The 12,078-nt window shown below is 44.0% G+C and overlaps 1 protein-coding gene across 7 annotated transcripts in view; it reads left to right on the top strand.

The window, feature by feature from the left end:
- Positions 1-11,802, top strand: part of rab36 (RAB36, member RAS oncogene family) — a 188,156-nt gene extending 176,354 nt beyond the window's left edge. For 6 of the 7 annotated variants that reach the window (XM_070887532.1, XM_070887537.1, XM_070887534.1 and 3 more), the window contains 2 exons: positions 3,059-3,178; positions 11,335-11,802. In XM_070887532.1, the coding sequence (XP_070743633.1) occupies positions 3,059-3,178; positions 11,335-11,399 (185 nt within the window). In that variant the 3' untranslated portion in view covers positions 11,400-11,802. The remainder of the gene's footprint in view (positions 1-3,058; positions 3,179-11,334) is intronic. The other variant, XM_070887539.1, reaches the window with a different exon arrangement.
- Positions 11,803-12,078: the final 276 nt, after the last annotated feature.

Raw genomic sequence — 12,078 nt, 5'->3', positions numbered from 1 at the left:
GGAACTAGCACAGGCACGATAGGCCATATGACCTCCTGTGCTCCATCATCTATGATTCTATGAACATGGCTTAGACAAGAAACAACACTGATACAGGAGAAAGGCGACTGCATTGTTTAGCACGTTTCAAGAATGGAAACAGCTGGAATACCTTTCATGGCCCTGCACACACAGGTACAGGAGGCAAGAAGCTGAGGGAGACCAAGGAACCGCTGGATAGGCAATGTCGAGAGTATCTTGTCACAAAAAGGGATACAACTGACTGGAGTGGCCAGGCTAGTTCACAGCTGACGACAATGGAGTGAATTCCGTCAGCCCCATCATCACTTCTGAGCTGACGGACGGGGATTTACCAGTAGTACAGGTTGAACCTCCCTTATCCGGAACCACCCCTCGTCCGGAACTATTCCCGGCCACCGGGTGGCGCATGAGCAGATCGTGGCCGGTCAAAATCTTCAAAATATCAATGAAAAAAACGTACCCATTTACACTTACAGAGCCACAATAAATGTACCCAAAATTCTTGAAAAATATCAATGTAAAATAAATTTACCCAACTTTGGAGCTGACACCCTGCCGACACCTCGGGGCCCGACGGCCCGCCGACACCACACTGACTGACTGACAGTCATTCCAGCCAATCGCCGCACACATACACTGAAAACACATGACCACTTATCCGGAAAAATCTCTCATTCGGAACATAGAAACATAGAAAATAGGTGCAGGAGCAGGCCATTCAGCCCTTCTAGCCTGCACCACCATTCAATGAGTTCATGGCTGAACATGAAACTTCAGTACCCCCTTCCTGCTTTCTCGCCATACCCCTTGATCCCCCGAGTAGTAAGGACTTCATCTAACTCCCTTTTGAATATATTTAGTGAATTGGCCTCAACTACTTTCTGTGGTAGAGAATTCCACAGGTTCACCACTCTCTGGGTGAAGAAGTTTCTCCTCATCTCAGTCCTAAATGGCATTCCCCTTATCCTTAGACTGTGACCCCTGGTTCTGGACTTCCCCAACATTGGGAACATTCTTCCTGCATCTAACCTGTCTAAACCCGTCAGAATTTTAAACGTTTCTATGAGATCCCCTCTCATTCTTCTGAACTCCAGTGAATACAAGCCCAGTTGATCCAGTCTTTCTTGATAGGTCAGTCCCACCATCCCGGGAATCAGTCTGGTGAATCTTCGCTGCACTCCCTCAATAGCAAGAATGTCCTTCCTCAAGTTAGGAGACCAAAACTGTACACAATACTCCAGATGTGGCCTCACCAAGGCCCTGTACAACTGTAGCAACACCTCCCTGCCCCTGTACTCAAATCCCCTCGCTATGAAAGCCAACATGCCATTTGCTTTCTAAATCGCCTGCTGTACCTGCATGCCAACCTTCAATGACTGATGTACCATGACGCCCAGGGCTCGTTGCACCTTCCCTTTTCCTAATCTGTCACCATTCAGATAATAATCTGTCTCTCTGTTTTTACCACCAAAGTGGATAACCTCACATTTATCCACATTATACTTCATCTGCCATTCATTTGCCCACTCACCTAACCTATCCAAGTCACTCTGCAGCCTCATAGCATCCTCCTCGCAGCTCACACTGCCACCTAACTTAGTGTCATCCGCAAATTTGGAGATACTACATTTAATCCCCTCGTCTAAATCATTAATGTACAATGTAAACAGCTGGGGCCCCAGCACAGAACCTTGCGGTACCCCACTAGTCACTGCCTGCCATTCTGAAAAGTACCCATTTACTCCTACTCTTTGCTTCCTGTCTGACAACCAGTTCTCAATCCACGTCAGCACACTACCCCCAATCCCATGTGCTTTAACTTTGCACATTAATCTCTTGTGTGGGACCTTGTCGAAAGCCTTCTGAAAGTCCAAATATACCACATCAACTGGTTCTCCTTTGTCCACTTTACTGGAAACATCCTCAAAAAATTCCAGAAGATTTTCCAAGCATGATTTCCCTTTCACAAATCCATGCTGACTTGGACCTATCATGTCACCATTTTCCAAATGCGCTGCTATGACATCCTTAATAATTGATTCCATCATTTTACCCACGACTGAGGTCAGGCTGACCAGTCTATAATTCCCTGTTTACTCTCCCTCCTTTTTTAAAAAGTGGGGTTACATTGGCTACCCTCCACTCCATAGGAACTGATCCAGAGTCAATGGAATGTTGGAAAATGACTGTCAATGCATCCGCTATTTCCAAGGCCACCTCCTTAAGTACTCTGGGATGCAGTCCATGTTCACGGACAGGTCCTGAGGGTTCTGGATAAGGGAGGTTCAACCTGTAGTGCATTATATTTAAAATGGAATTAACCTATGTTTTTGTCATGAACTAGTAAATATACAATAGCTTAATCTGCATTTGCAGCTTGTGAACTTGCAAGTATGAAATGCTTAGAGTTATATTGTAATTTTATAAACTACTGTGGCTGACAAAATCAGCCTTGCAAGGCAATTAAAGGAAAGAAAGACTTGCATTTATATAGCGCCTTTCACAACCACTGGATGTCTCAAAGCACTTTATAGCCAATTCAGTACTTTTGGAATGTAGTCACTTGAAATGTGGGAAACACGGCAGTGACAGCCAATTTGTGCACTACAAGCTCCCACAAACAGCAATGTGATAATGACCAGATAATCTGGTTTTGTTATGTTGATTGAGGGATAAATATTGGCTGGTACACCAGGGATAACTCACCTGCTCTTATTCAAAATAGTGCCATAGGATCTTTTACGTCCACCTGAGAGGACAGACAGGGCCTCGGTTTAACGTCTCATCTGAAAAACGGCACCTCCAACAATGCAGCACTCCTTCAGCACAGCACTGCAGTGTCAGCCTAGATTTATGTGCTCAAGTTCCTGGAGTGGGACTTAAACCCACAACGTTCTGACTCAGAGGCAAGTGTGCTACCCTCAGCCACGGCAGACACAAGATAATCAGCACAACCTGAATCAGGCAGCGAAGAGGTTAAGATGAAATTGGGAGAAGATCTTATTGGAATTAAAGTTGCAGTACATTCTACCCACAGGTGAAAACGTGAGGGAATTCATTTTCAGAGTGGCAGCCCTGGCTTTTGAAGCATCTGTGCTGAAAGAGTTGGAAAAAAATGACTTTCCCTCTGCGAAGATCGGTGAGGGGAGCACCATCCGTAAGTGTTCACTGAAGGGCGATTTTGCACTACGAATGTGTCGGGTTTCTGGTTCTAATGTTACACTAATTGAAAGTCTCAATCATTAGCTGGGAAGGCAAATCAGTCTAGGCTAAGGATTCTCATCTGTCACTGCCTCACTTAAAAATATATACTTATTTTCCTCTTCCCTTCTGTTTGGGCACCGTGCACAGTTCCTAGTTCAGTGAATGGGTAGCCAGCTTTGTCTTCCTACTGCCACTCACCAGAGTTATATAAAACTAAACATACACACAAAATAAACACAGAATTTCATCCCCCTCATCGGCACATCCTTCCCCCTTGGCCATTTCAGGAGGGACTTCGTCACATGGAGAAATGGCAGACCTGATGATATGCAATTCTGTTGTTAAAACAGCGAGCCAGTTTAAAGCACACATAACACAACTGTTTCTGAATTGCAAATAGTTAAATCCAGGGAAGGTATCTAATAAATCATTCCAGTTACTACATTGAGGGCAAATATACATTTAATACTGCTGACATTGCAAAATCCATTGTCATTCTGATCGTATGGCCTTTTCTGATGGTTAGCTATAAAAATTAAATGTGTCTGTCACTTGTCGATAATCACCTGTCCCTAATGGTAGTTCAATGGCATTTCCTTGAGTTCTATTACATTATTAAGCTTTTAGACAAGTGTTTATATCCCCCTGTGCATTAGCATGGCTGACAGCCTTACTGAGACACTCTGAACAGCTAGTGAATGTTTTTAACTACAGATGTCTGCAAGAAGAGGGGGATTTTACAACCCTGCACGTCGTCATTTGGTACTGGAACGACGTGGAGCAGTGAAGACTTCTTTGAGCGTCACTAGTGTTAGTGAGATTTAGAAATTTCAGTACAACACCTAATAACTGGCTTCTTGGATGTTAGCTTGGTTATTTGGACAGAATCTAGATGACTAATCCCCAACCTCCTTGCAGTGTGAACACTAGGGGGATGAAATTCAGCCTCCTAAAAAGGCCACTTACCGCTAGAAAATGGCGGCCAGGCGATGGAGTCGAGCGGCCGCCGACTTCCGGTTCAATGACGCCACCAACGAAATTCACCTCGGGGGTTTTCCCGACGGTCCCCACTTCTGTCCCGCTGTTGCCGACCGTCCTAAGTGCGTAACTAAAGAGCGCACCGCCGATCTCCAGCACCTCCAGCGAAATTTAGCTCCAAAAATCTTTGTTCTGCCGTGCGGTGCCCCTGACAGCTTTTTCAGTCAGTGCACCTTGTTTTCAGTGTGTGAGCCATGCCAGCACGGCAGCCCTTCAAGGGGAGGGCTCACTGACGAGTCCGCCATGTTTTTTTTTGTCGGCTGACTGCCAGGTCGGGCCGATAATTATGCCCCCAAGTTGATAGAAACATAGAAAATAGGAGCAGTAGTAGGCCATTCGGCCCTTCGAGTCTGCACCGTCATTCAATATGATCATGGCTGATCCTCTATCTCAACATCATAGTCCCGCTTTTTCCCCATGCCCCTTGATGCCTTTTGCTTCCAGAAATCTATCTATCTCCCTGTTAAATATATTCAGTGACCTGAGAATTCCACAGGTTCACCACCCGCTGAGTGAAAAAATTTCTCCTCATCTCGGTCCTAATTTTCTACCCCGTTTCTTGAGACTGTGACCCTTTCTAGATTTCCTAGCCGGGGAAACATCCTCCCTGCATCCAGTCTATCCAACCCAGTCAGAATTTTAAATGTTTCAATGAGATCCCCACTCATTCTTCTAACTCTAGTGAATATAGGCCTAGTCGACCCAATCTCTCCTCATACGACAGTCCTGCCAACCCAGGAATCAGTCTGGTGAACCTTCGCTGCACTCCCTCTATGGAAAGTATATCCTTTCTTAGGTAAGGAGACCAAAACTGCAAACAATTCTACTGGTGCGGTCTCACCAAGGCCCTGTGTAACTGTAGTAAGACATCCTTGCTCCTGTACTCAAATCCTCTTGCAATGAAGGCCAACATACGATTTGCCTTCCTAACTACTTGCTGCACCTGCATATTTGCTTTCAATGACTGGTGTATAAGGACACCCAGGTCCCTCTGTACATCAACATTTCTCAAGCCATCACCATTTAAATAATACTTTGTCCTTATGTTTTTCCTACCAAAGTGGATAACTTTAAATTATCCATGTTATACTGCATCTGCCATGTGTTTGTCCACTCACTCAACCTATCTAAATCGTCTTGCAGCATCTTTGCATCCTCCTCACAACTCACAATCCCACCTAGTTTTGTGTCATCGGCAAACTTGGAAATATTACATTTGGATATATATATATATATATATATATATATATATACAGATAGATAGATAGAGCTAGGGCCCAAGCACTGATCCCTGTGGTATCCTACTAGTCACTGCCTGACACCCCAAAAAAGACCCATTTATTCCTCCTCTCTGTTTCCTGTCAGTTAACCAATTTTCAATCCATGCCAATACATTACCCCCAATCCTATGTGCTTTAATTTTGCACACTAACCTCTTATGTGGGACTTTTTCAAAGGCTTTCTGAAAATCCAAATACATTACATCCACTGGTTCTCCCTTATCTATTCTATCAGTTACATCCTCAAAAAACTCCAGTAGGTTTGTCAAACATGATTTTCCTTTCATAAATCCATGTTGACTTTGTTTAATCCCGTTGATATTATCTAAGTGTGCCGTTATCACATCCTATAAAGACTCCAGCATTTTCCCTACTTCTAATATCAGTTCCCTGTTTTCTCTCCCTCCTTTTTTAAATAGTGGGGTTACATTTGCCATCCTCCAATCTGCAGAAATTGTTCCATAATCTATATAATTTTGGAAGATGATAACCAATTTATCTACTATTTCCATGGCTACCTCTTATAGTACTCTGGGATGCAGATCATCAGGCCCTGGGGATTTATCAGCCTTCAGTCCCATTAGTCTCTCCAGCACTATTTTCTTACTAATAATAATTTCCTTTAATTCCTCTTGCTCACTCGACCCTTGGTTCCCTAGCATTTCTGTAACATTATTTGTGTCCTCTTTCGTGAAGACAGAACCAAAGTATTTATTTAATTGTTCTGCCATTTCCTTGTTCCCCATTACAAATTCTCCCGTTTCTGTCTGTAAAGGACCTACATTTGTCTTCACTAATTTTTTTCTTTTTATGTACTTGTAGAAACTTTTGCTGTCGGTTTTTATGTTCCTTGCAAGTTTACTCTCATACTCTATTTTTCCCCTCTTAATTAATCTCTTGGTCCTTTTTTGCTGAATTCTAAACTTCTCCCAATCCTCATGCTTGCTACTTTTTCTGGCAACTTTGTATAACTCCTCTTTGGATTGAATACTATCCTTAATTTCTTTTGTTAGCCATGGTTAGACCACTTTTCCTTTTGTGTTTTTACACCAGAAAGGAATGTATAACTGTTGCAATTCATGCATTTGTTCCTTAAATGTTAGCCATTGCCTATCCACCGTCATGCCTTTTAATGAATCGTCCCAATCTTTCATAGCCAATTCATTCCTCATATCTTCGTAGTTTCCCTTGTTTAGATTTCGGATTGGACTACTTCACTTTCCATCTTAATAAAGAATTCAATTAAGTTATGGTCCACTCTTCCCTAAAGGACCCCGCACAACAAGACTGTTAATTCACCCCTTCTCATTGCACAATACACAAATATTGGATAGCCTGTTTCCTATTAGGCTCCTCAACATACTGGTCTAAAAAACCATCTTGTACACACTCCAAGAATTCATCTGCCACAGTATTATTACTAATTTGGTTTGGCCAGTCTATATGTAGATTAAAGTTGCTTACGATTACTGTAGTACCCTTGTTACATGAATCTCTAATTTCCTGTTTGATGCCATCCCCTACACTACCACGGCCGTTTGGAGGCCTGTAGACAACTCTCACCAATGTTTTCTGCCCCTTGGTGCTCCTTAGCTCCACCCAGACTGATTCTACATCTTAATTTTCTGAGCCAATATCCTCTCTCACTATTGCTCTGATTTCATCCTTCACTAACAACGCCACACCATCCCCTCTTCCTTTATACCTGTCATTCCTAAATATCAAATATCGTTGGATATTCAGTTCCCAACCCTGGTCACCCTGCAACCATGTCTCCGTAATTGCAACTATATTGTATTTGTTTACATCTATTTGCGCTGTTAATTCATCTACCTTATTACAAATGCATCGTGCATTCACATACAATGCTTTTAAATTTGTCTTTTTAACATTATTAGACATCTTAATGTTATTTTGTACTATATAGCCCTATTTGTCTTATCGCTATTTTTTCTTACCTAGACTCTATTTGTTAGTGCACTCTTTTGTTTGTATGCTCTGTCCCTTCCAGACATAATCTGGTTATCCTTACCACAATCACTTTCCTGCATTGCTTCCTTTTCTTTTCTCTTAGCATTCTAGATTGCTTTCCACTGCAACCATCCTCTCTCCCCGCCCCCCTCTTATTTAGTTTAAAGCCCAGTCTACCTCCCTAGTTATTCGATTCGCTAGAACTCTGGTCCCAGCATAGTTCAGATGTAGTCCGTCCCCACGGAACAGCTCTCTCTTTCCCGAGTATTGGTGCCAGTGCCCCATGAATTGAAACCCACTTCTCCCACACCAACCTCCTGAGCCATGCATTCATCTCCATGATTCTATTGACCCTATGCCAATTTGCTCATGGCTCGGGTAATAATGCAGAGATTATTACCTTTGTGGTTCTGCTTTTCAAGTTAGTCCCTAGCTGTTCAAACTCTCTCAGCAGAACCTCTTTCTTAGTCCTACCTAGGTCATTGGTACCTACGTGTACCACGACAACTGGATCCTCCCCCTCCAAGTTCTTCTCCTGTCCGGAGGAGATCTCCTTTACCCTGGCATCGGGTAGGCAACACAGCCTTCGGGACACACGCTCTTGGCTGCAGAGAACCCTATCTATCCCCCCAACTATACTATCCTCTACTACAACCACCTGCCTCTTTACTCCCCCCACTTGAATGGCTTTCTGCACCACGGTGCCTTGGTCAGTCTACTCATCCACCCTGCAGTCTGTACACTTGTCCACAAGGACTGCAAGAACCTCAAATCTATTGGACAAGTGCAGAGATTGATGCTCCTGCAATACTACCTCCTGGATCCCCTTACCTGCTTCACTCGCAGTCACATCCTCCTGTTCCTGACCACGTGTCAATTCTAAAGTATTTAATCTAGAAGGTCTGGCTGCCTCCTGGAGCAAAAGATCCAGGTAACTTTCTCCCTCCCTGATGTCTTGCAATGTCTGTAGCTCGGACTCCAGCTCCTCAACTCGGAGCCGAAGTTCGTCGAGCCGCAGACATTTACTGCAGATGTAGTCGCCCTGGACCAAAACATCCAGAAGCTCTCACATATTGCAGCAGCAACACATCTCCTGTGTTCCCATTATTTTATTTAATTAATTAGTTTAGCGTTAATCAAGTATTTACCCTATATAGTTAATTAAGTTAGTTAAACAAATAAAGGTTAGTTTTTAGTATTTAGTTATATGCTATATGTTAATGTAAAAGAAAAACTTAACCCACTATCACTACCAATCACTTACCTGTGATGTCACACAGCAGAGTTCTCCCCACCCAGAGCTGTGCGATCTCCTGGGAGAGGCCAAAAAAACAGATTAAAAACCCAGGCCAATTGGGGAAAAAATCTGGGAAAATTCCTCTTCGACCCAACCAGGCGATCGAAACTTGTCCAGGAGATCACATTGGCTGTATGCTGTGGTCTGCTGTGACTTTTATCCCAACTCTCGGGCCTCGGTCTGTTCCCGCTCAGGTACGCCACCGCTCTGCGGAAAAAGGATAGGAAAAATAAGGCAAAGCAGCACCTCCCGCCCCCACTTCACCGAACTCTCCCACTTACCAAACTCTTGTTTTCCCACTCCGAGCTAACAGCACTAGCTCTGGGTTTTTGAACTACTGGTGGCTCCACTGCTCAGCTGTTCAAAGAATCGGTTTTAACTAGTTTTAATTAACTGGCTATTTAGCAAACTGCTGGAGAGCTAGCCAGCTAATTTTTCTCTATTTCAGCCTGAAAGAATCTTAAATATTTAACTATTAATTTTATTTAGAGGCTACTAGCAATTGCCACCAGTCTCCAAATGGTATAAAAGAGGTTAATCCTTAAGACTCTCCCACTTTCCAAACTCTGTTTTCCCACTCTGAGATTCTTGGGTGCCAGGCCGCTGGCCCGGCCGAAACCCTCCCTGGTGGCCCAGTGGACCGAAGTTTAAAAATGGCGAACGCTCTCCCCTTTAAATGAAGAGGAGAGCCTTGGTGACACAAACGCGTCATGATGTCATCACCGCTCCCACCTCCACCTCTCATTGGCGATCTGCTGCTTACCGCCCAACTTCCGCCCCCATTATGACTGACTTCCAGTCTGCCTGGAAAAAAAGACAAAGAGCTGAATTTACTGAAAGAGGCGACCTCATCCGACGAGGCGGAAAAAACACTTCAGGAGCGGAAGGAGCAACCCGTTTCGGGCGGGGGTGAATTTCGACCCCCAGCTTTGTTGTAAAGGATGCTTGATGTTGGTTCCATATTTTTCCATATTAGATTAAACGATAAGAATAGCAGACACTTCATGATATCAATCAACATATTTAACACTGAAAGGTCCGTTTTCTGAGGGTGCAGTGTCCCTAGAAACAATGCAGGCCACTTTCCAGGAGGCCCAATTTCAAAAGGAATCCAAGTTGAAATGGGAGGGAGTCTCCAGTGAAGGTTGTTACAAATGAATGGAAAAACTTGTCCAATGGATGTTGGTGCCAATCAGATTGGTCGCTTTGGTGCAGTCTCTAATGGGCAATGCGAATATTCAGTAGGGATGGAGGGGTGGGGAGTGGGGTTTGGGGGGAGAGTGGGAGGGAGGGGTGGGGGGGTGGGATGGCAGCGCCATTATCAGTTTACCTGGCCTACGAGCTGGGTGAACCTGGGCATTGCCATTCTGTGCTGGCTCACCTGCCCTCCTGTTGTAACTTGGGCCATTTTCAACTGTTTGTGCTGTTCCTCTGGGGGATCTGCTGGACTCCCGCCATAGTCAATCATTCCTGCAGGCATTTATGACCAGCAGCTGGGACTTGGGCACTGCTTCTTGTTGCTGTCTTTCAAGCTGGAAAATAAAAGCACCTTTAGCATTTATTCAAAACTCCAGGGCCTTCAGATTGCACTTTGTGAATATTAGCGTCTGTATGTACATAGTCATTTCAAGGCCCACAATCTGGAATGACTTCCTTTAACCATAAGGTTGCGCAGAATTTTCAAGCTCCCCTTCTGCACAGGCTCAATAATCTAGTGAGGATTTCTGTTGGACCTTTAATTTTACTTGTGGTTTGGCAGGTAATCGAATTCAGCTATTAATCTGCAGACATTTTTCGAGTTCCCGGATTGCACCAACGACTCTGGTGGAGTGGCAGACACTGCCCTGAAGTGGCAGGGCTGAGTTTTGCAGCCTTCACTGACAATAAGGCACGAAGTGCAGACTAGGCTCTTTGCTTCTTCGATAACAACCAAATGTTGGAAGGGGATTGGTGGGGGTGGGTGGGGGGTGGAACTAATGAAAAAGCATATCCTCTCTTCTGTTTATTAACACAGCCCTAGAGTACAGTTGATAAGAATCGTTTCCGAGGCCTGGAGCAGTGCAGCTGGCCACCTCAGCAGTACATGGCGCGAGGGCCAGCCCACACTGCGATATGTGTGTGCACTAGGTCCGTGCAGCAGAGCTGATCTCCAGTCGCCCTGGGTAATCCTTGCCACTGGACCAAGACCTAGCTCTGTCAAGCCCGTGTAGTGGCTGATGTGCAATGGCCACCACACGTTAAAAAAAATCCATGCACAGGCATCTTTCACCCTTCAAGATGTAGTTCAGGATCGAGAATATTAGGTCCTTCATTGAAACACCTGTGGACTCATCCCTTTTTGGCATGGAAGCAAGTCATCCTCGCTTCGAGGGACCGCCTATGATGATGACATGGTGTAGAGTGAGAAGGGGGCTCTAAAGACGAGAAAAATACAATAATGACTCCTAAGTTTACATTAAAGAGAAAATAACATAAAATGTCCCTTGTAAATTTGCGAATGTTTATTTTCCCTCAAAAACACAGGCATGGATAGAACTACAGCCGAGGCCTTGGGAAGCGGGACCAACTCCACCACTGGCTGCTGCTGAAATTCAGTGTCCAGCCTTTTGTAACGGTGACTGGCCCGCCGTGTGACTCCTGCACCGTGGTGTTGGCAAAGGCAAAGAGGCTGTGGATTTCAACAACACGTGGACTGCCGTCTGATGTCAGTTTGGGTTCCGATGATTCTGGGCGCTCATTAGCTGTGATTTATAGAAATAGAAAAATCTGGGAATTGCTGGAGACTCCAGAAACCAAGATGAAGATTCTGAAACCGAAATCGAGTCCCGGGCTGAAGATGGGCCTTTTAAAAAGGGCATTGATAACATCTGAGGGTAACAGAAGAAATCGAACTATTTAATAAAGATGCATAAGGCAAAACTATTTGAGACAAATGCTACTGATAATCAGTTATTTATTAATTTGTATTAAGGATTATTTAGTTACTAATACCACTTGTGTCAAAGGTCACTTCAGTGTGACCTAATGTCTACAATAAATCATTTTATTGAAGTTGCCCATTTGTGAAACAATAATGATTTTGCTAAATAACTTTAGGTTCTTGAGTTCTTTGCATGTAATATTTGTAAACGTACTGTTTTTAATCATTGACAAGATTATTGTAATGGTCAAGATCCAAAAATGGGCCCCTGAAGATGGGGATGGATCACTAACATTTCTTGGGGTGAAGACAAGTGAACATTGGCAACCTGAGGTGAAAGCCCCATA

This window comes from Pristiophorus japonicus, chromosome 8 (assembly GCF_044704955.1).
Source record: "Pristiophorus japonicus isolate sPriJap1 chromosome 8, sPriJap1.hap1, whole genome shotgun sequence".
NCBI lineage: Eukaryota > Metazoa > Chordata > Chondrichthyes > Pristiophoridae > Pristiophorus > Pristiophorus japonicus.
Note: the sequence above shows the minus strand (reverse complement) of the source record. Positions and strands in the feature narration are given on the sequence as shown.